Raw genomic sequence first — 24692 nt, 5'->3', positions numbered from 1 at the left:
CTAGAAAGAAGACACCCAAAGGTATTCCGTACGGAGTATGGTGAGTTCATAGAAGATTTTATTTTTTGTCACAAGTTAGCGGAAAATGACACTTTGTGAAAAAAAACTATTAAAATCAATTTCCGCTAACTTGTGACAAAAAAATAAAAACTTCTATGAACTCACCATACTCCTAACGGAATACCTTGGGGTGTCTTCTTTCTAAAATGGGGTCATTAGTGGGGTTCCTATACTGCCCTGGCATTTTAGGGGCCCTAAACCGTGAGGAGTAGTCTTGAAACAAAAATGACCTGTGAAATCCTAAAGGTACTCATTGCACTTTGGGCCCCTTAGTGCAGTTAGGGTGCAAAAAAGTGCCACACATGTGGTATCGCCGTACTCGGGAGAAGTAGTATAATGTGTTTTGGGGTGTATTTTTACACATACCCATGCTGGGTGGGAGAAATACCTCTGTAAATGACAATCTTTTGATTTTTTTACACACAATTGTCCATTTACAGAGGTATTTCTCCCACCCAGCATGGGTATGTGTAAAAATACACCCCAAAACACATTGTACTACTTCTCCTGAGTACGGCGATACCACATGTGTGGCACTTTTTTGCACCCTAACTGCGCTAAAGGGCCCAAAGTCCAATGAGTACCTTTAGAATTTCACAGGTCATTTTGAGAAATTTCGTTTCAAGACTACTCCTCACGGTTTAGGGCCCCTAAAATGCCAGGGCAGTATAGGAACCCCACAAATGACCCCATTTTAGAAAGAAGACACCCCAAGGTATTCCGTTAGGAGTATGGTGAGTTCATAGAAGATTTTATTTTTTGTCAAAAGTTAGTGGAAAATGACACTTTGTGAAAAAACACAATTAAAATCAATTTCCGCTAACTTTTGACAAAAAAATAAAATCTTCTATGAACTCACTATACTCCTAACGGAATACCTTGGGGTGTCTTCTTTCTAAAATGGGGTCATTTGTGGGGTTCCTATACTGCCCTGGCATTTTAGGGGCCCTAAACCGTGAGGAGTAGTCTTGAAACGAAATTTCTCAAAATGACCTGTGAAATTCTAAAGGTACTCATTGGACTTTGGGCCCTTTAGCGCAGTTAGGGTGCAAAAAAGTGCCACACATGTGGTATCGCCGTACTCAGGAGAAGTAGTATAATGTGTTTTGTGGTGTATTTTTACACATACCCATGCTGAGTGGGAGAAAGATCTCTGTAAATGGACAATTGTGTGTAAAAAAAATTAACAAATTGTCATTTACAGAGATATTTCTCCCACCCAGCATGGGTATGTGTAAAAATACACCCCAAAACACATTATACTACTTCTCCTGAGTACGGCAATACCACATGTGTGGCACTTTTTTGCACCCTAACTGCGCTAAGGGGTCCAAAGTCCAATGAGCACCTTCAGGCTTTACAGGGGTGCTTACAATTTAGCACCCCCCAAAATGTCAGGACAGTAAACACACCCCACAAATGACCCCATTTTGGAAAGTAGACACTTCAAGGTATTCAGAGAGGAGCATGGTGAGTCCGTGGCAGATTTCATTTTTTTTTGTCGCAAGTTAGAAGAAATGGAAACTTTTTTTTTTTTTTTTTTTTTCACAAAGTGTCATTTTCCGCTTACTTGTGACAAAAAATAATATCTTCTATGAACTCACTATGCCTCTCAGTGAATACTTTGGGATGTCTTCTTTCCAAAATGGGGTCATTTGGGGGGTATTTATACTATCCTGGAATTCTAGCCCCTCATGAAACATGACAGAGGGTCAGAAAAGTCAGAGATGCTTGAAAATGGGAAAATTCACTTTTTGCACCATAGTTTGTAAACGCTATAACTTTTACCCAAACCAATAAATATACACTGAATGGGTTTTTTTTTATCAAAAACATGTTTGTCCACATTTTTCGCGCTGCATGTATACAGAAATTTTACTTTATTTGAAAACTGTCAGCACAGAAAGTTAAAAAAATCATTTTTTTGCCAAAATTCATGTCTTTTTTGCTGAATATAATAAAAAGTAAAAATCGCAGGAGCAATCAAATAGCACTAAAAGAAAGCTTTATTAGTGACAAGAAAAGGAGCCAAAATTCATTTAGGTGGTAGGTTGTATGAGCGAGCAATAAACCGTGAAAGCTGCAGTGGTCTGAATGGAAAAAAAGTGGCCGGTCCTTAAGGGGTAGAAAGCCCTAGGTCCTCAAGTGGTTAAAGCGGATCCGAGATGAAAAACTAACTATAACAAGTAACTTGTCTATATATCTTATCTAACGTTTAGATAATTTACACAGCAAATCTAGCTGCAAACAGCTTCAATAGAAAATGATTATTTATTCCTGTGATAAAATGACACCAGCCATGTTTGTAAACATTACACACAGGCAATCTTATCTGCATCATCAGCACTCAGCCTGTGAAAAAAACCTAATCTCCCCTCCTCCTCCCTTCTGTCTCTGAAATCTCTAGCTAGTAATATCTCCCCCTCCTCCTGCCCAGACTGAGCTCCCCTGAGCCCTTGCTACTGTCTAAAAATGCCTTGGCTCTCTGAAAACCTGTGGGCGAGGCTTGTTTGTTTTAATACTCTTATTCCCTATAAACTAAAAACAAAAAAGTATTTGGCTTGAAGAATGCCCTATAAATAATAGAAAAGGAACACAATTATGCAAGGAGTAAAAGTTCATCTCGGATCCACTTTAACCGCAACATAAAGCAGGCTTGTAAAGTGAAGCGGACAGGGTGAGACAGTGTGTTTAACCACTTGAGGACCTAGGGCTTTCTACCCCTTAAGGACCGGCCACTTTTTTTCCCATTTAGACCACTGCAGCTTTCACGGTTTATTGCTCGCTCATACAACCTACCACCGAAATGAATTTTGGCTCCTTTTCTTGTCACTAATACAGCTTTCTTTTGGTGCTATTTGATTGCTCCTGCGATTTTTACTTATTATATTCATCAAAAAAGACATGAATTTTAGCAAAAAAATGATTTTTTTAACTTTCTGTGCTGACATTTTTCAAATAAAGTAAAATTTCTGTATACATGCAGCGTGAAAAATGTGGACAAACATGTTTTGGATAAAAAAAAAAATCCATTCAGTGTATATTTATTAGTTTGGGTAAAAGTTATAGCGTTTACAAACTATGGTGCAAAAAGTGAATTTTCCCATTTTCAAGCATCTCTGACTTTTCTGACCCCCTGTCATGTTTCATGAGGGGCTAGAATTCCAGGATAGTATAAATACCCCCCAAATGACCCCATTTTGGAAAGAAGACATCCCAAAGTATTCACTGAGAGGCATAGTGAGTTCATAGAAGATATTTTGTGTCACAAGTAAGCGGAAAATGTCACTTTGTGACAAACAAAACTAAAAAAAAAAAAAAAGTTTCCATTTCTTCTAACTTGCGACAAAAAAAAAAAATGAAATCTGCCACGGACTCACCATGCCCCTCTCTGAATACCTTGAAGGGTCTACTTTCCAAAATGGGGTCATTTGTGGGGTGTGTTTACTGTCCTGACATTTTGGGGGGTGCTAAATTGTAAGCACCCCTGTAAAGCCTAAAGGTGCTCATTGGACTTTGGACCCCTTAGCGCAGTTAGGCTGCAAAAAAGTGCCACACATGTGGTATTGCCGTACTCAGGAGAAGTAGTATAATGTGTTTTGGGGTGTATTTTTACACATACCCATGCTGGGTGGGAGAAATATCTCTGTAAATGACAATTTGTTAATTTTTTTTTTTACACACAATTGTCCATTTAGAGATCTTTCTCCCACTCAGCATGGGTATGTGTAAAAATACACCCCAAAACACATTATACTACTTCTCCTGAGTACGGCGATACTACATGTGTGGCACTTTTTTGCACCCTAACTACGCTAAAGGGCCCAAAGTCCAATGAGTACCTTTAGGATTTCACAGGTCATTTTGCGACATTTGGTTTCAAGACTACTCCTCACGGTTTAGGGCCCCTAAAATGCCAGGGCAGTATAGGAACCCCACAAATGACCCCATTCTAGAAAGAAGACACCCAAAGGTATTCCGTTAGGAGTATGGTGAGTTCATAGAAGATTTTATTTTTTGTCACAAGTTAGCGGAAAATGACACTTAGCGGAAATTGATTTTAATAGTTTTTTTCACAAACTTGTGACAAAAAATAAAATCTTCTATGAACTCGCTATACTCCTAACGGAATACCTTTGGGTGTCTTCTTTCTAAAATGGGGTCATTTGTGGGGTTCCTATACTGCCCTGGCATTTTAGGGGCCCTAAACCGTGAGGAGTAGTCTTGAAACCAAATGTCGCAAAATGACCTGTGAAATCCTAAAGGTACTCATTGGACTTTGGGCCCTTTAGCGCAGTTAGGGTGCAAAAAAGTGCCACACATGTGGTATCGCCATACTCAGGAGAAGTATTATAATGTGTTTTGGGGTGTATTTTTACACATACCCATGCTGGGTGGGAGAAAGAACTCTGTAAATGGACAATTGTGTGTAAAAAAAAATCAAAAGATTGTCATTTACAGAGGTATTTCTCCCACCCAGCATGGGTATGTGTAAAAATACACCCCAAAACACATTGTACTACTTCTCCCGAGTACGGCAATACCACATGTGTGGCACTTTTTTGCACCCTAACTGCGCTAAAAGGCCCAAAGTCCAATGAGTACCTTTAGGATTTCACAGGTCATTTTTGTTTCAAGACTACTCCTCACGGTTTAGGGCCCCTAAAATGCCAGGGCAGTATAGGAACCCCACAAATGACCCCATTTTAGAAAGAAGACACCCCAAGGTATTCCGTTAGGAGTATAGCGAGTTCATAGAAGATTTTATTTTTTGTCACAAGTTAGCGGAAATTGATTTTAATAGTTTTTTTTCACAAAGTGTCATTTTCCGCTAACTTGTGACAAAAAATAAAATCTTCTATGAACTCACCATACTCCTAACGGAATACCTTTGGGTGTCTTCTTTCTAGAATGGGGTCATTTGTGGGGTTCCTATACTGCCCTGGCATTTTAGGGGCCCTAAACCGTGAGGAGTAGTCTTGAAACCAAATGTCGCAAAATGACCTGTGAAATCCTAAAGGTACTCATTGGACTTTGGGCCCCTTAGCGTACTTAGGGTGTAAAAAAGTGCCACACATGTGGTACCGCCGTACTCAGGAGAAGTAGTATAATGTGTTTTGGGGTGTATTTTTACACATACCCATGCTAAGTGGGAGAAATATCTCTGTAAATGACAAATGTTTGATTTTTTTTTTACACACAATTGTCCATTTACATAGAAATTTCTCCCACCCAGCATGGGCATGTGTAAAAACACACCCCAAAACACATTATACTACTTTTCCTGAGTACGGCGGTACCACATGTGTGACACTTTTTTGCAGCCTAGGTGCGCTAAGGGGCCCAACGTCCTATTCACAGATCATTTTGAGGCATTTGTTTTCTAGACTACTCCTCGCGGTTTAGGGCCCCTAAAATGCCAGGGCAGTATAGGAACCCCACAAGTGACCCCAAGAAGACACCCCAAGGTATTCCGTTAGGTGTATGGCGAGTTCATAGAAGATTTTATCTTTTGTCACAAGTTAGTGAAAAATGACACTTTGTGGAAAAAAACTATTAAAATCAATTTCCGCTAACTTTTGACAAAAAAAATCTTCTATGAACTCGTCATACACCTAACAGAATACCTTGGGGTGTCTTTTTCTAAAATGGGGTCACTTGTGGGGTTCCTATACCGCCCTGGCATTTTACGGGCCCAAAACCGTGAGTAGTCTGGAAACCAAATGTCTCAAAAAGACTGTTCAGGGGTATAAGCATCTGCAAATTTTGATGACAGGTGGTCTATGAGGGGGCGAATTTTGTGGAACCGGTCATAAGCAGGGTGGCCTTTTAGATGACCGGTTGTATTGGGCCTGATCTGATGGATAGGAGTGCTAGGGGGGTGACAGGAGGTGATTGATGGGTGTCTCAGGGGGTGGTTAGAGGGGAAAATAGATGCAATCAATGCACTGGGGAGGTGATCGGAAGGGGGTCTGAGGGGGATCTGAGGGTTTGGCCGAGTGATCAGGAGCCCACACGGGGCAAATTAGGGCCTGATCTGATGGGTAGGTGTGCTAGGGGGTGACAGGAGGTGATTGATGGGTGTCTCAAGGTGTGATTAGAGGGGGGGGGATAGATGCAAGCAATGCACTGGCGAGGTGATCAGGGCTGGGGTCTGAGGGCATTCTGAGGGTGTGGGCGGGTGATTGAGTGCCCTAGGGGCAGATAGGGGTCTAATCTGATAGGTAGCAGTGACAGGGGGTGATTGATGGGTAATTAGTGGGTGTTTAGGGTAGAGAACAGATGTAAACACTGCACTTGGGAGGTGATCGGACGTCGGATCTGCGGGCGATCTATTGGTGTGGGTGGGTGATCAGATTGCCCGCAAGGGGCAGGTTAGGGGCTGATTGATGGAAGGCAGTGACAGCGGGTGATTGATGGGTGGCAGTGACAGGGGGTGATTGATGGGTGGCAGTGACAGGGGGTGATTGATGGGTGATTGACAGGTGATCAGTGGGTTATTACAGGGGAGAACAGATGTAAATATTGCACTGGCGAATTGATAAGGGGGGGGGGGGGGGGTCTGAGGGCAATCTGAGCGTGTAGGCGGGTGATTGGGTGCCCGCAAGGGGCAGATTAGGGTCTGATCTGATGGGTAACAGTGACAGGTGGTGATAGGGGGTGATTGATGGGTAATTAGTGGGTGTTTAGAGGAGAGAATAGATGTAAACACTGCGCTTGGGTGGTGATCTGATGTCGGATCTGCGGGCGATCTATTGGTGTGGGTGGGTGATCAGTTTGCCCGCAAGGGGCAGGTTAGTGGCTGATTGATGGGTGGCAGTGACAGGGGGTGATTGATAGGTGGCAGTGACAGGGGGTGATTGATGGGTGATTGACAGGTGATCAGTGGGTTATTACAGGGAAGGACAGATGTAAATAATGCCCTGGCGAATTGATAAGGGGGGGGTCTGAGGGCAATCTGAGCGTGTAGGCGGGTGATTGGGTGCCCGCAAGGGGCAGATTAGGGTCTGATCTGATGGGTAACAGTGACAGGTGGTGATAGGGGGAGATTGATGGGTGATTGATGGGTAATAAGTGGGTGTTTAGAGGAGAGAATAGATGTAAACGCTGCGCTTGGGTGGTGATCTGATGTCGGATCTGCGGGCGATCTATTGGTGTGGGTGGGCGATCAGATTGCCCGCAAGGGGCAGGTTAGGGGCTGATTGTTGGGTGGCAGTGACAGGGGGTGACAGGGGGTGATTGATGGGTGATAGGTGATTGGCAGGTGATTGACAGGTGATCAGTGGGTTATTACAGGGAAGGACAGATGTAATTAATGCACTGGCGAATTGATAAGGGGGGGGGGGGGGGGTCGGGTTTGAGGGCAATCTGAGCGTGTGGGCGGGTGATTGGGTGCCCGCAAGGGGCAGATTAGGGTCTGATCTGATGGGTAACAGTGACAGGTGGTGATAGGGGGAGATTGATGGGTAATTAGTGGGTGTTTAGAGGAGAGAATAGATGTAAACAATGGATTTGGGAGGTGATCTGATGTCGGATCTGCGGGCGATCTATTGGTGTGGGGGGGTGATCAGATCGCCCGCAAGGGGCAGGTTAGGGTCTGATTGATGGGTGGCAGTGACAGGGGGTGATTGATGGGTGATTGACAGGTGATCAGGGGGGATAGATGCATACAGTACATGGGGGGGGGGGGGGTCTGGGGAGAATCTGAGGGGTGGGGGGGTGATCAGGAGGGAGCAGGGGGAAGAGGGGGAGATGAAACAAAAAATAGCGTTGACAGATAGTGACAGGGAGTGATTGATGGGTGATTAGGGGGGTGATTGGGTGCAAACAGGGGTCTGGGGGGCGGGGTCTGATGGGTGCTGTGGGCGATCTGGGGCAGGGGGGGGGGGAAATCAGTGTGCTTGGTGCAGACTAGAGTGGCTGCAGCCTGCCCTGGTGGTCCCTCGGACACTGGGACCACCAGGGCAGGAGGCAGCCTGTATAATACACTTTGTAAACATTACAAAGTGTATTATACACTTTGTATGCGGCGATCGTCGGGTTAACATCCCGCCGGCGCTTCCGTATGGCCGGCGGGATGTTGCGGCGGGTGAGTGGTGCCAGGCGGAGGATCGCGTCACGGATGACGCGATCGCTCCGCCCATGCCCCTACACGGACCGCCGCCATTTGTCTATACGGCGGTCCTTGCGGGGTGCACTTCCCGGCCGCCAATTGTCAATACGGCGGTCGGGAAGTGGTTAAGTGCTCCCCTGCAGTGTGGTGATAGGGGCATCTGCGTAAGGTCTACCAGGCTGCAATGGGATTAGCCAAAAACCATCAGGATCAGGCACTGTGGAAACATCTATGCCAGCTAGGGCAGGGTGATTTACAACGTTTCAAGGTCTTGAAAACAGTGCTCTTGCAGGGAGTGTACAAGGATGAATTAACTCTTGCTTTGCTGCACTGTTTCAATCATGTGTGACTGAGGCTATGGAAAAACATTCCTTTATGTATTATGTATACAGTGGATCCCCCCTTTCCTCTCCAAGTTTAGTTTGTAGCAGTCAGTGATGCAAGAGTCAGTTGAGAAGGAATTCTAGAGCAAGACTTGTTCGGATCAGACATGGAGGAGTGAGATAGATGCCTGGCTAAAGAGTGCAAAGAACACATTCTGATCATTAGTGCTATTACCATTTTTTTCTATAGTACAAGGTGTACTAAATTACAATGTGTCAGAAACAAAGTTCCAAATACAACCCACCAAAATTCACGCCGTCAAATGTCAGCTTGACTGAACTACAGAAAGTAAATCTTTTAACAGAAACACTAAAACTGCAAAGGCAAAAGATACAACATGTATATCTAAGTTGGAACTTACAGGTGTTCCATGACGTCGACTTGTCTGCGTGCATATGGACTCCGCTGCAGTTCCACTATCTCTGTGTGGAGGCCCATTATCTGGTCATCCAGAAAGGAAATTTCTCCAGCCTGCGAATAGAAGGAAAAAAAATGCAGATAAATGTTGTAAACAAGGCAAAAAACAAATAAACCCATCATAGACTTACTTTCAATATAACATTTGTATAATAACTACTAATTCTAGGGCACACAACAAAATGAAGGTAACAAAACAAGGAAGAGATGACTGGACAGGTGTCAGTAGTGCGATAAATACAGGGGCCTTTTAATCACATGTGTACCTAATATAAGTGCCGTTCCAACAGAGGTTAGCATCCCCTCCCAAGGCACCTGGCCCCGCCTGCATCCCTCCTTCAGCTGCTTCATGAGCTCTTTATTGGTGCCGCAGTGCTAGTGATCACCTCCATGTGTACTATGAACAGTGGTGATTATTACCAGGGGATGTTACCAGCTACACAAGGGGTTTTCGGATCAAAAAATTTTTGCTGAGGGGTCCCATCGGTTGTTGCTGCACTCCACCTCAAACTGACAATGTTTTAACCATAAACGTTCACCGGTGTGCTCCTCTGGTTGGAGAGGCAGCGTGCAGGCATTCTGGTACTGCTTACAATGATGCACATTAAAAGAGAATCTGTATTGTTAAAATCGCACAAAAGTAAACATACCAGTGCGGTAGGGGACATCTGCTATTACCCTCTGTCACAATTTCGTTGCTCCCCGCCGCATTAAAAGTGGTTAAAAACAGTTTTAAAAAGTTTGTTTATAAACAAACAAAATGGCCACCAAAACAGGAAGTAGGTTGATGTACAATATGTCCACACATAGAAAATACATCCATACACAAGCAGGCTGTATACAGCTTTCCTTTTTAATCTCAAGAGATCATTTGTGTGTTTCTTTCCCCCTGCAGCTATATTCCACTGAAGTGTCAGGCTGTTTCTTCCTGCAGAGTGCAGACAGCTCTGCCTGTATGTAATTCCTCAGTATGTGAAAGGCCAGCCAGCTCAGAGGAGGATTTATCCAGCTTGTAAAAGATAATAGAGCAGAGAGAAGCTGCACTAATCTAAATATCACACAGGCAGTGTGCAGAGAGGGGCCTGAAAGGGGGAGATGCATCACAGAACCACAACACTGAAGAACTTGGCAGCCTTCCAGACACAGGCCGACAAGTCTGACAGGAGAGAGATAAGTTGATTTATTACAGAGATGGTGAATAGTAGAACGTGCTGCAGTAAGCCAAAACACATTAGAATAGATTTTGGAACTTGTAGGATGGAAGAAAACCGGATTAACTTTTTGTTACGGAGTCTCTTTAAGTTCTGGAGGTCCACATAAAAAATGGCAAGGAAGGCAAAGCAGATTACTTGGGTGCACGGCAATGCTATGATGCGCACCCTGCGCAAGAGTAATTCGGGGCACCAGCAATCGCCAGACGCTGAATAACATCTCCCTTATGGTGGCCATACATGGTACAATTTTTTCATCCAATCTTACCATTTCTATGTATTATAAGGGAACTGCCTAAATTATCCTTTTAGTATATTCACTTAATTTACCCTTCTACTACATTGAAATGGTAAGATTGGATGAAAAAATTGTACCATGTATGGCCACCATTAGAGTTGCTATATTTCGGAGGGGGAATAGTATTTAACACCGCTGGTGAGTTTAGCGGCAGCAGAGCGAGCAGTCATTCGGCTCACCCTGCACCCAAGTCACTGGCGGCTGTAGCATACATACGCAGTGTTTGCCACCTGTAGACGACCATATTTTTCAAACTAGAACACACTTTCTCCCCCAAAAGTGGAGAGAAAAAGTCCCTGCATCCTATAGTCCAAATACAGGGAGTCCCTAACTTATGATCACCCGTTGATACAAATCGCTGAGATGTCTATGAGAGGTCAGAGACTCCCTGCACACCCCGGTGTCCTCCTCCACTCCCCAGTATAAAGTAAGTAGCAGCGGCAGCTGCATGAATCACTCACCTGACCCGAGGGTGCCCATGACAATCAGCTGCTTCTCTCACTGGTATTTACTGGTCACATCATTATGCACGCCACCGCCACTAGGGGGAAGAGTAGCAGCTGATCGCCGTGTGCACGCTCGGGTCAGGTGAGTGATACTTGCGGCTGCCGCTGCTTCTTACATTACACAGGGGGAGCAGAGCAAGAAACCGGGGACACGGAGGAAGACACAGAGGGGGGACAGGAGGAGAACACAAAAGGAGCTAGGCGGACACAAAAGGGGACAGGAGGAGGACACATAGGAGGACAGGAGGAAGACATAATTGGGGGGAGAAAATCTACAAGATGCCCATGGACCACGGATGCACCAGGTTTAGTATATTTTTTCCCTGGTTTCTGTCCTCTAAACGTATGTGCGTCTTCTAGTCCAGAGCATCTTATAGTCCAAAAAATACCATAATAAACTGCTACACATTTAAGACTAACTTGTTCCTATTAAAGACCAACTTGTTCCTATGTCATACCTTTGCACATCCTACTGCTCGATCTTCCATCTCTTTCCAAGCTCTCAACATCTTCTCTGATGCTAACAAGTAGAGAAAGTCAATTAATCACCCCAATAGGTAATTAAACAAACCACTAGAGATGAACGTCCACTCCAACTTTCCATGTAAGTTTCAGGTAACGTGAAATTGAGCCAATCAAGCCAAGTAGCTTGCTGATCTATTGTCTGGCAACTTAATTCACTCAGGGTCAAGTGAAGAGAAATTTGCATGGAAAAACAGAATTGATACTCCGCTCTACAAGTTACCACTGTCATGCTTTAACCACTTGAAGACCGTGGGCTTTACCCCCTTAAGGACCAGAGCCTTTTTCTCCATTCAGACCACTGCAGCTTTCACGGTTTATTGCTCGCTCATACAGCCTACCACCGAAATGAATTTTGGCTCCTTTTCTTGTCACTAATCAAGCTTTCTTTTGGTGCTATTTGATTGCTGCTGCGATTTTTACTTTTTATTATATTCATCAAAAAAGACATGAATTTTGTCAAAAAAATGATTATTTTTTTAACTTTCTGTGCTGACATTTTTCAAATAAAGTAAAATTTCTGTATACATGCAGCACGAAAAATGTGGACAAACATGTTTTTGATAAAAAAAAACCCATTCAGCCTATATTTATTGGTTCGGGTAAAAGTTATAGCGTTTACAAACTATGGTGCAAAAAGTGAATTTTCCCATTTTCCAGCATCTCTGACTTTTCTGACCCCCTGTCATGTTTCATGAGGGGCTAGAATTCCAGGATAGTATAAATACCCCCCAAATGACCCCATTTTGGAAAGAAGACATCCCAAAGTATTCACTGAGAGGCATAGTGAGTTCATAGAAGATATTATTTTTTGTCACAAGTAAGCAGAAAATGACACTTTGTGAGAAAAAAAAAAAAAAAAAAAAAAAAGTTTCCATTTCTTCTAACTTGCGACAAAAAAAAATGAAATCTGCCACGGACTCACCATGCCCCTCTCTGAATACCTTGAAGTGTCTACTTTCCAAAATGGGGTCATTTGTGGGGTGTGTTTACTGTCCTGACATTTTGGGGGTGCTAAATTGTAAGCACCCCTGTAAAGCCTAAATGTGCTCATTGGACTTTGGGCCCCTTAGCGCAGTTAGGCTGCAAAAAAGTGCCACACATGTGGTATTGCCGTGCTCAGGAGAAGTAGTATAATGTGTTTTGGAGTGTATTTTTACACATACCCACACTGGGTGGGAGAAATATCTCTGTAAATGACAATTGATTGTAAATGGACAATTGTGTGTAAAAAAAATAAATCAAACAATTGTCATTTACAGAGATATTTCTCCCACCCAGCATGGGTATGTGTAAAAATACACCCCAAAACACATTATACTACTTCTCCTGAGTACGGCAATACCACATGTGTGGCACTTTTTTGCACCCTAACTGCGCTAAGGGGCCCAAAGTCCAATGAGTACCTTTAGGATTTCACAGGTCATTTTTGTTTCAAGACTACTCCTCACGGTTTAGGGCCCCTAAAATGCCAGGGCAGTATAGGAACCCCACTAATGCCCCCATTTTAGAAAGAAGACACCCCAAGGTATTCCGTTAGGAGTATGGTGAGTTCATAGAAGTTTTTATTTTTTTGTCACAAGTTAGCGGAAATTGATTTTAATTGTTTTTTTTCACAAAGGGTCATTTTTCCCTAACTTGTGACAAAAAATAAAATCTATGAACTCACCATACTCCTAACGGAATACCTTTGGGTGTCTTCTTTCTAGAATGCGGTCATTTGTGGAGTTCCTATACTGCCCTGGCATTTTAGGGGCCATAAACCGTGAGGAGTAGTCTTGAAACCAAAATGTCGCTAAATGACCTGCGAAATCCTAAAGGTACTCATTGGACTTTGGGCCCCTTAGCGCACCTAGGCTGCAAAAAAAGTGCCACACATGTGGTACCGCCGTACTCAGGAGTAGTAGTATAATGTGTTTTGGGGTGTATTTTTACACATTCCCATGCTGGGTGGGAGTAATATCTCTGTAAATGACAATTGTTTGATTTTTTTTTTTTACACACAATTGTCCATTTACAGAGAGATTTCTCCCACCCAGCATGGGTATGTGTAAAAATACACCCCAAAACACATTATACTACTTTTCCTGAGTACGGCGGTACCACATGTGTGACACTTTTTTGCAGCCTAGGTGCGCTAAGGGGCCCAACGTCCTATTCACAGGTCATTTTGAGGCATTTGTTTTCTAGACTACTCCTCACGGTTTAGGGCCCCTAAAATGCCAGGGCAGTATAGGAACCCCACAAGTGACCCCATTTTAGAAAGAAGACACCCCAAGGTATTCCGTTAGGTGTATGGCGAGTTCATAGAAGATTTTATTTTTTGTCACAAGTTAGTGAAAAATGACACTTTGTGAAAAAAACGACAATAAAAATCAATTTCCGCTAACTTTTGACAAAAAATAAAATATTCTATGAACTCGTCATACACCTAACAGAATACCTTGGGGTGTCTTTTTTCTAAAATGGGGTCACTTGTGGGGTTCCTATACCACCCTGGCATTTCACGGGCCCAAAACCGTGAGTAGTCTGGAAACCAAATGTCTCAAAATGACTGTTCAGGGGTATAAGCATCTGCAAATTTTGATGACAGGTGGTCTATGAGGGGGCGAATTTTGTGGAACCGGTCATAAGCAGGGTGGCCTTTTAGATGACAGGTTGTATTGGGCCTGATCTGATGGATAGGAGTGCTAGGGGCGTGACAGGAGGTGATTGATGGGTGTCTCAGGGGGTGGTTAGAGGGGAAAATAGATGCAATCAATGCACTGGGGAGGTGATCAGAAGGAGGTCTGAGGGGGATCTGAGAGTTTGGCCGAGTGATCAGGAGCCCACACGGGGCAAATTAGGGCCTGATCTGATGGGTAGGTGTGCTAGGGGGTGACAGGAGGTGATTGTTGGGTGTCTCAAGGTGTGATTAGAGGGGGGAATAGATGCAAGCAATGCACTGGCGAGGTGATCAGGGCTGGGGTCTGAGGGTGTGGGCGGGTGATTGAGTGCCCTAGGCGCCGCCCATGCCCCTACAAGGACCGCCGCCATTTGTCAATACGGCGGTCCTTGCGGGGTCCACTTCCCAGCCGCCAATTGTCTATACGGCGGTCGGGAAGTGGTTAAAGGATACCCGAAGTGACATTTGACATTATGAGATAGACATGTGTATGTACAGTGCCTAGCACCCAAATAATTATGCCGTGTTCCTTTTTTTCTTTATCTGTCTGAAAGAGTTAAATATTAGTTATGTAAGTGGCTGACTCAGTCCTGACTCAGACAGGAAGTGACTACAGTGTGACCCTCACTGATAAAAAATTTCAACTATAAAACACTTCCGTAGCAGAAAATGGCTTCTGAGAGCAAGAAAGAGATAAAAAGGGGAATTTCTCATCAGTGAGGGTCACACTGTAGTCACTTCCTGTCTGAGTCAGGACTGAGTCAGCCCTTACATACCTGATATTTAACTCTTTCAGGCAGAGAAAGTAAAAACACTCAAAAGCAATTCATACAGCAATAATAGATAATAAGTTAATTATTGCCACATCCACAACATTACTAGCTGAACAAAAACTAGTTGATTCTGATGAATTTGCATACAGAAATCAGAAGGTAAACTCACAGATCCCATAAGCCATTTGATCACTGTAGCGTTGTAGGTCAATCTCAATGCTTTTCTTGAAAAACTGCAGCTTGGCTTCTAGTTGTTGAGAGGCTGATACCATTGTATTTTTCATCTTTGTGAGGTTTGTATTGTAACGTAATAGACTAAGCCTAAAAAAAGATGAATAGTATAGTTAAAGGGTATTATTATTTTATTTATGAAGCATCAACATATTGTGTAGTGCTGGACAATAAATAAGGTTACAGAAACAGGAGAGACAGACAGCACTAAGTCATACAAGATTACAGGATCACGCAATAAAGAAAGGTTTGTGGAAACCAAGTGATTTACGCCCGTCAATGGGATGGGTGTGAAAAAGAATGTTGTGCGATAAAGTAGGATACATAAGCGGAGGGAGGACCCTGCCAAATGTTTACTATCTAAAGGGGTAGGCAGGAAAAAAAAAATGTTATTTACCTCAGTGGAGCAAAGCCTCTGGGTGGTCCGGTTTTTTTTTTCCAGACCACATGGTGGAGGGCCGGCAGACCTCCCCAAGTCCCCCCCCCCCCCCCCCCCCGGGAAAAAAAAATCTAGCAGCAGTTTCCCCACAAAATGCAATTAGAGTGATGGCAGATTTCCACGCAAAGTACAACCAGATTGGCTGCAGATTCTCCACAAAATGCAATCAGATTGGCCTCAGATTTCCCCATAAATGCTTTCCCTCATGCTGCGGCTGCTTAAATGTAAATATTTACACATCCCCACACCCTTTGTTCTCCACCGTGCTGCAGTGCTTAAATGTGAATATTTATACCCCCTCCCCTCGTTCTCCCCCGTGCTGCCGCCTCTAACACACCTCAGATCGGCAGCGGGCAGGAGATCGGAGCCAGTCAGACCGGCGCATAGCGGACGTGCGGTGAATTTAAATGCAGGAAGTTACATCATTGGCCACCATGCGGCTGCTATGTGCCGGTCTGGCTGATTCCTATCTCCTGCCCGCTGCCGATCTGACGCGTGTTAGAGGCGGCAGCAGCACGGGGGAGAACGAGAGGGGGGCTGTAAATATTTACAGTCCAGCAGCGGCAGCATGGGGGAAAGGTTTTTTTTTTAAAGTCCTCTCAGCTCTGGGGACTTCGTAGTGATGCCGCAGCATGGGGCAGGCGGCAGGGGGGCCGCAGCAGGAGGCCTGGCGGGCCGGATGCGGCCCGCCAATTGGACAGCACTGCCATAGACCAACGTGATTTCCGTCCCAACGCACCACGCTGCAGAATCTGCGTGGCAATGTAGTTCTGGCCCTGCTTTAGGGATGGGGCAAAAACGTCTCGCCGCAACGTACCAGTATGATAGTCTCCATAGACTTTCTTTGCACGGGGTGGGGTGTGGTAAAAATACCACACCGCCTTGGTGTGAAAGGGTCCTCAATGTATTCTACATTAATGTTGAATGTTGTGCTTATGGCTACCCCTCCCTCTATGTACGAACGTGGCAGCATTGAGCAGGTGTAAAGAATGGAGCCGCTCACACACTGCCTTTTCTCCATGTATGAGCAGCTCCGTGGTACTGCGCCTGTGCAAAACCTACTGGCGCCTACTCTGTGCAGCTGCGCAAGTACACAAAGGGAAGCGTTGCCACAAACAGAGCCCAGCCAGCAGCAGAAGGGTCATGAACTTTGGGGACGCCTCGGCAGCATTCAGAGGCTTCCCTTTACAGTCAGAAGTATGTATTTGTTTTTTTTCCCAACCCTTTAGGTTTGCTTTAACTAAAGATTTCTTAAAGAATACTACTTGCAAGAATATAACAATATACAGTAGGTTGTTATATGGCCAGACATTTTAATAGAAACTAGTTAAAGGCCCGCTCGTTAAAAAATGAGCGCTAGGCCTCGGCCCCCGCAACGCCGCGAAATGCACACATGGCCGTGACACTTCAACACACACTTTCGCGCACGCCCATTCGCCTCCGCTGTCTGAAGTCCGACCGCATGCGCTCAAGGTGCAGGGCACAACGCACGGAAAAAGGACGACACATGGACAGGCATTTTATTCTATAGGATGGTATGTGTCCTTTCAACTCCTGGCTGACACCAGCTCCTGCTTCTTTTGCTTCTAAACGGAGAAAGTCACATCAATGCATCTCTAGAATCAACCTGAAGTTTCTCTAGTCTAGACAATTCTCTCTAAAAGAGCACTATGATAAAAATGATGTAATATATAAAATACATATCTAGCCAAATAAGGTAGTCTCCGGTTAACGAATGAGATAGGGACTGTGGGATAGTTCTTAACTTGAAGCCGTCCATAAGTCGAAACACAGTGCCATCTCTGTTCCCTGTACCTGCTCTATGCCCCCCTGTGCCTCCATTGTCCCCCCTCGGCTTCTCGTCACGTCACGGATTATAGAGGGGGACAGTGGAGGAATGGCAGGATGACGGCAAGGGACCAGGAAGACTTCAGGGGACTGGAGGAAGCTCCAGGTAAGTAAATGTGTAATTTTTCTACTTTAGGTTTCCTTTAAGTGTGTCACCTCTCCCCCGCTGTTCCCTCAGTGTCCTCCTCTGCGTCCACTGTGTCCCTTTGTACCACCTCTACATCCCTGTATTGCAAACTCTGAAGAAATTTGGTTCATTGTACTCCATATGGTATAGTCAGCAATATTGCATGGCATTTATAATACACGTGTAGCACTGGTTTACACTAAGGTTGATGCTAAATACTTACATAGCTGCTCTTTGTCCCTGGAAAAGACGGCTGTAATCCTCCTTCAAGCCAGACACATAGTGCACAGCCTCGGCCCACACCTTGCGCAACTGTAGTATGGGAAGCTGGGCTTTGCTTTCCTGCACTAAACATATGGAAAAGAAAAAGGATAGCATCATAATCTAGGATGAATCACTAGAGACTAAGAGCCTATTTCTACTAGCTGTGGCCATTTTCTTCACACGATTTTGGATGCAGCATCACAGCCTATTTAAATCGAAAGGCTAAATCTGGATCGTGTGCAGCCCCTCAAAAATTCCGCCGGCTGCAGTTTTCTGCAGACCACATCCCTAAAGCCTGTGCATGACACGGCTATAGCAATTCGGCTGCAGCTTGGTAACAGTGTGGCTGCCGCGTCAGATTCAGACGCGGCACGGCACCCAATAGAATTAGGCCCTAAGAAAACAGGAGCATTGCAAATTCAGTGTGAAAACTATAAACAGAAAGCCATTACTGTTGATTGCAGATGAAGAGCATTTGGAAAAGGGATATTCCCATACTTTGTGCACCATCTTCCAAATTTTTTTTTTTTCAATGCAACTTTCATAGTTCAGAATTTGTTTATGAACAGGATAAATTAACATGATGCTGTTATTTGCATCACAATCATAAAATTCACATCATATCTATGAAAAGTGGACTATAAAGTCTCTATTATAGTTCTCACACGTGACAATCTGAATAGTCAGCTTTCTAGCTGATTTCATTATTTGACTGAAATCACTTAAAAACAAATCTTAAATCATTATCTTTCTATGTACATTTTGAACTGTGCCAAAATATAATCAACTGGAATTGGCAAGATTTTTTTTTTTATTACTCTTGATCAAATTGTTATTTAAACTTGGCTTATAATGGCAATATAATAGTGCCATTATAAGCCAAGTTTAAATAATTTGAAAATGTCTAAAATTGCTATTTGTATTGTCACGGTAAATGTAAAATAAAGAGGCATGTGGTAATATACAGAAGTTGCACAAAAACACAGGAGACAGGATATGCTCTTGCACTATCTGTGAAATCGAGTGTGGTTAGCAGGGCTGTGGAGTCGGTCCAAAAATCCACCGACTCCGACTCCTCAGTTTAGGATTCCACCGACTCCGACTCCACGACTCCGACTCCTCTAATTTGCATATTACAATTTTGTTGATTAAAAGTATGTAACATGAAATTCGTCTCATAACTGCCAACGCTTAGGAATTTTACAAGACAACTGAAGTGAGAAGGATATGTAGACTACTATATTTATTCCCTTTAGACTAAAACTAGTCCTTAGTAATAGTACTTGTAAAAGGTACAAACCGGAACAAAGAACATCTATCAGGCCCTAGGCAATGTAAGTGTGGGTACATGTAAGAATGATGTGCAGGTACTCTGCAGGGGAATGAGGAGATTTTAAACAGACAACACCTCTGTGTTCAATGTGCACAGCATTCTCAGTGAATTCCCTGCAGCTCTGTGAGGAGTGCATATGTAGAGTATAGTACTACTGTGTAACAAAGTAAACCTGAGACAGATGAAATTAAAGTTTTATACATACCTGGGGCTTCCTCCAGCCGCCTTCAGGATAATCAGTCCCTCGTTGTCCTCCTCCACCACCTGGATCTTCTGCTATGAGTCCAGGTACTTGAGCCAGTCTGGCGTAGTGCGCATGAACACACTCCACCGCTAGGAGCATACTACACCTGTGCAGCACTATTGCGCAGGTGCAGAATGTTCCTGGCTGTGGGAGCGGCATGCGGCCGGACTGCGCTGACTGGCTGAATTACCAGGACTCATAGCAGAAGATCCGGGTGGTGGAGGACAGTGAGGGACTGATTAGCCTGAAGGGGGCTGGAGGAAGCCCCAGGTATGTATAAAACTTTACTTTTCATCCGTCTTAGGTACCCTTTAATTTGTAGTCACCAAACCAAATTTTAATAACATATCAAATTATTTGATTTCATCAGCAAAAGGGAGTGCATACATTTGCATAAATCAGCATCAGTGCAGAATTATTTCCATCTCGTTGACCATCTCTATTAGTGACACAGCTACACATCAGGCTTTATTCTTACAGCATAGATGTTATTTAGTATATATATAAGAGATTCCTGTGTACACATCATATATACAGTCACAATCATATGTATATCTGACCTTAAAAATACGGGGACTGCTTTATTGAAGCAGCACAAGTAACTAATTTTGATTGGTTTATTTCATTTTTGTGGACTAAGCACGGCTATTACTGTATATATAGTGTATATATACATTATTTTTAATGACTATTATCTGAGAAATAGAACATTATCATATTTTCTATTTTAATTACAGTTACAAATTCATTAGGAGTCGGAGCATTTTTTCCCGACTCCGACTCCAGGCACCCAAAATTGCCCGACTCCACGACTCCGACTCCACAGCCCTGGTGGTTAGTTACCCAGGTCAGTTGAAAAAAAAAAAAAACCCATCCACCTCTCAAGTTCAACCCAACAATAAACACATTTTTAGAACACTGATCTGCACCCACACATATCCAGGAGGGCAAAAAAACCTTACAAGGCTTGGGCCAATTGGCCTTAAAGAGAATCTGTATTGTTAAAATCGCACAAAAGTAAACATACCAGTGCGTTAGGGGACATCTCCTATTACCCTCTGTCACAATTTCGCTGCTCCCCGCCGCATTAAAAGTGGTTAAAAACAGTTTTAAAAAGTTTGTTTATAAACAAACAAAATGGCCACCAAAACAGGAAGTAGGTTGATGTACAGTATGTCCACACATAGAAAATACATCCATACACAAGCAGGCTGTATACAGCATTCCTTTTGAATCTCAAGAGATCATTTGTGTGTTTCTTTCCCCCCTGAGGGGGGAGTGCATAGCAGAACCACAACACTGAAGAACTTGGCAGCCTTCCAGACACAGGCTGACAAGTCTGACAAGGGAAAGATACATTGATTTATTACAGAGACTGTGATAGTACAAAGTGCTGCAGTAAGCCAGAACACATTAGAATAGCTTTTGGAACTTGTAGGATGATAAAAAACAGGATGCAATTTTTGTTACGGAGTCTCTTTAAAAAGGGAACAACATCCTTCCAGTCTCAAGATAAAATTGCCTGGATCAAAGCTACCAGGAATTACCTAGTAATTATACATTATAAACCATTCTACACCTATTAGATGTAGGTAGTGCTTTTGTCCACAGTCAGTATACATGGGTATGCCCGAGTAGTCATGGCCAAAAAGTTTTAAGAGTAGCACAAATACTGGTTTTCACAAGGTTTGTTGCTTCATCTTGTATCATGGCAATTTGCATATACTCCAGATGTTATGAAGAGAGTTCAAACGAATTGCAAAGTCCTTCTTTGCCATGAAAATGCACTTAATCCCAAAAAACCCATTACCACTGCATTCCAGCCCAGCCACAAAAGGACCTGCTGAAATGTGGAAGTAGATTTTGATTCACCAACTTTCTTCACTTACATTCCATCAAAATAATCTAAACTATCTTCTACCAGAAATTTGTATGGCCTCCTTTAGTAGTTAACATCAGAGCACCGAACAAATACATTTTTCTGTAGGTATTCATTTCCATGGATCATTTCGAGATGCGCAAATCACATAAGAAATATTATATATAGTACGGCACAATTTCTTCCTACTCATACATAATGGGAAAGGATATAAATATAACAGTGTTAAAAGACACTGGCAAGAGAATAATGGCTTACCAATATAATTTACACATTCTGATAGGTTTCTAGGTTGAAATGGCCCTTCGTAAGCAGTCTTGCTTTTATCAAACAAATACACCATGTAACTGTCCCAGCCTCGCTGTTTGAACAAAAAAAAAAAAGTGAATGAGAAATCAAAATTGAAACACAATTCTAAATGATAACATAAGAGCGTTAATAATGCTAGAACACGTAAAAAAAAATAAAAAATAAACCTGAAGTTAGAGGAATACATAGAGGAATCCATTGCTGGCTTCATTTTAAAATATGCTGTCTGCATGGCTGCTCTGCTGATTCTCTGCAGCGCATCTTCTGAAACCTTTTTCCACAACACATCTGCAGTTCAGGTGATCTGACATTATTCTAAAACTTGGTACACACATAAGGTCATTGTCACCCGCCAGGGATCAAGGAAATCGATCGGCCATAAAGACAGTTGAGTGCCTCATTCTGAATGATAAGCAGATCATGATGAAGTGGGAGGGGCAAGGGGGAGGAGACCAGCAGTCAGGCAGTGTTCGGGCAAGTTGATCCAGCAGGTTGTATCTCTCGCAGACGCATCAAAGAGGATCAGGGGCTGCTGTACATACACTAAATTCTCAGAAGAAGTGGTCTTTAGCAGTTACCTCAAGTTCAACCACTTTCCAATCACAGTTTTTTTTCCCCTTAAAAACTAGGGCAATTTTCATATCACGCTCCTTCCATTAATTCGCTAATAACATTATCTTTATTAATCACATAGAAATGATCTATATATTTTTTTTTCGCCACCAATAAGGCTTTCTTTGGGTGGTAATTTTTGCTAAGAATTATTTTATGTTACATACATTTTAAAAGGAATAATAATAAGAAATTCTTTTTTAAAAAATTCATTATTTCTCAGTTTTCGGCCATTATAGTTTTAAAATAAAACCCACATTTTATTTGCCCATTTATCCCAGTTATTGCAACATTAAAAATATTTCCCTAGGTCAATGTATGGCGCCAATATTTTATCTGAAAATAAAGGTGCATTTTTTCAGTTTAGTGATTTCTAATTATATATATCTAATTAAAATCCTTTATTTGCAAAATTAACAGTAATATTCCTTCCTGACATTAACATATTAAAAAGTCTTTAAGTTAACAATTTTTATTTTAGTATTATTTTTAAATTGTCTTTTTAAATTTTTTATAAGTGTTTTATTTGGGTAACTATAAGGTAGGAATGTAATGAGTTAAAATGTAATAAAATGTATGTCTAACTATATATAAAGTGTATGTGGGTGTATGTGTGTGTATGTTTGAGTGCAGTTTACTTTTTGGCCACAAGATGGCAGTGCACTTAACGTCAGAGTACGTAAACAGTACACGGAAGTAGTTAGTTAGTGTATCTGTTTACGTGAATGAAAAGTTGGCATCAGCGTGATGCCGGCTTTTCATTCATTGCGGGGACAAGCTGTTCCCAGTTCCTGATCAACTTAGCGGCGGAACTGCGGCGATTCTGAGCGGAGAGGTAAACAACGCGGGTACATTTATGCCCCTGGTTGTGAAGCGGTGTGCAGGGGGCGTAAATACACAATCCTGTGATGGTGAAATGGTTAAACTACTTACTGCACCAGGTGCAGTATAATCTCGGCCTGGGAAACTGCACCTGAAGTCCACCGCGCTACCGTCCCCACCCGTTAGCGGGAAGATGGTTGAATGGGAACGCAGTTCCCAGAGTCAACGAACACGGCATCTATTAGATTCCTGCTTCATTGTATCTTCCTGGAGTTACTGTGCCACGCATTACTTCCTATTCATGTAGTTAAAAGGAGTTGTCAGGCAAAAATTAATAAAATAAGCGCTACTTACCGGGGCTTCCTCCAGCCCCAAGCTCCCAGCCCGTCCCTCACCACAGTTCTCCCTTCAGCCGTTCGCCAGAGCTCCGACCCGGTCCCTGGCGATGACGTCAGAGCGACATGGGCCAGAGTGGACTGTGCAGACGCAGAACTACTGCGCTTGCGCAGTCCGCTCCGGCCCACGTGTCGGTGATTGACAGCGCCGATTGCGCAGGCGCAGTACAGAGCAACCTCCAGGTCGCTCTGACGTCATCGCCGGGGACCGGGTCGGAGCTCCGGCGAGGAACGGCTGCGGCGAGGGACGTGCTGGGCGCTTGGGGCTGGAGGAAGCCCCTGGTAAGTAGCGCTTATTTTATTAATTTTTGCCTGACAACTTTAAGTATGTAAATCGGAAATGACTATTTGTGGGCCAAATAGTAAAACTACATCTAAATACATTTTATTTAATAAAAATACCAACACTGGCCATCTAAAATTAACCATTTCCCTCCCACACTCTCCCATAGTACCCAAACACTTTTTTTTATTGTATAGAAAAAAAATTACATAAAAAAATACATAAACAGTTACCATAGGGACTGAACTTTTTTTTTAATAGGCATGTCAAGAGGGTATATTACTTTTTTTTGACAGGTTTGTAATTAGTGGCATCAACATTAAAGGGAACCTTAACTGAGAGGGATATGGACGTTTCCTTTTAAACAATACCAGTTGCTTGGCAGCCCAGCCGATCTCTTTGGCTGCAGCAGTGGCTGAATCACACACCTGAAACAAGCATGCAGCCAATTCAGTCTGACTTCAGTCAGAGCACCTGATCTGCATGCTTGTTGAGGGGCTGTGGCTAAAAACATTAGAGACACACGATCAGCAGGACAGCCAGGCAACTGGTATTATCTTAAAGAGAATCTGTACTCTAAAATTCTTACACTAAAAAGCATACCATTCTATTCATTATGTTCTCCTGGGCCCCTTTGTGCTGTTTCTGCCACTCCCTGCTGCAATCCCGGCTTGTAATTGCAGTTTTAGGCAGTGTTTACAAACAAAAGACATTGCTTCTAACCAGCTTGTGATAGGCTGAGAGGAGCTCAGTCTGTGACTCACACAGAGCCTGCAGGGGGCATGGAGAGGGTGTGCATAGCTTCTATCCTATCACAAGAAGAGCAGCACATTCCTGCCTGAGCCCAACAAAGCCGTCAGAGGAAAGAAGATTAGATTATATAACAGAGATAATACAGCCACTGTGCAACTAGGAAAGGCTGCAGTAAGACAGACCACATTAGAACAGGTATAGGAA

General features: G+C 43.2%; 1 protein-coding gene across 1 annotated transcript in view; it reads right to left on the bottom strand.

The window, feature by feature from the left end:
- The window catches only part of CHUK (component of inhibitor of nuclear factor kappa B kinase complex), a 70530-nt gene that overhangs the window by 24996 nt on the left and 20842 nt on the right, over positions 1 to 24692 (bottom strand). Inside the window, exons 11-15 of the mRNA XM_068255367.1 lie at positions 21573 to 21675; positions 17818 to 17941; positions 15119 to 15270; positions 11448 to 11509; positions 8919 to 9028 (exon numbers count right to left, since the gene is read on the bottom strand). Of these exons, the coding sequence (XP_068111468.1) occupies positions 8919 to 9028; positions 11448 to 11509; positions 15119 to 15270; positions 17818 to 17941; positions 21573 to 21675 (551 nt within the window). The remainder of the gene's footprint in view (positions 1 to 8918; positions 9029 to 11447; positions 11510 to 15118; positions 15271 to 17817; positions 17942 to 21572; positions 21676 to 24692) is intronic.

This window comes from Hyperolius riggenbachi, chromosome 10, assembly GCF_040937935.1.
Source record: "Hyperolius riggenbachi isolate aHypRig1 chromosome 10, aHypRig1.pri, whole genome shotgun sequence".
NCBI classification, from domain to species: domain Eukaryota; kingdom Metazoa; phylum Chordata; class Amphibia; order Anura; family Hyperoliidae; genus Hyperolius; species Hyperolius riggenbachi.
Note: the sequence above shows the minus strand (reverse complement) of the source record. Positions and strands in the feature narration are given on the sequence as shown.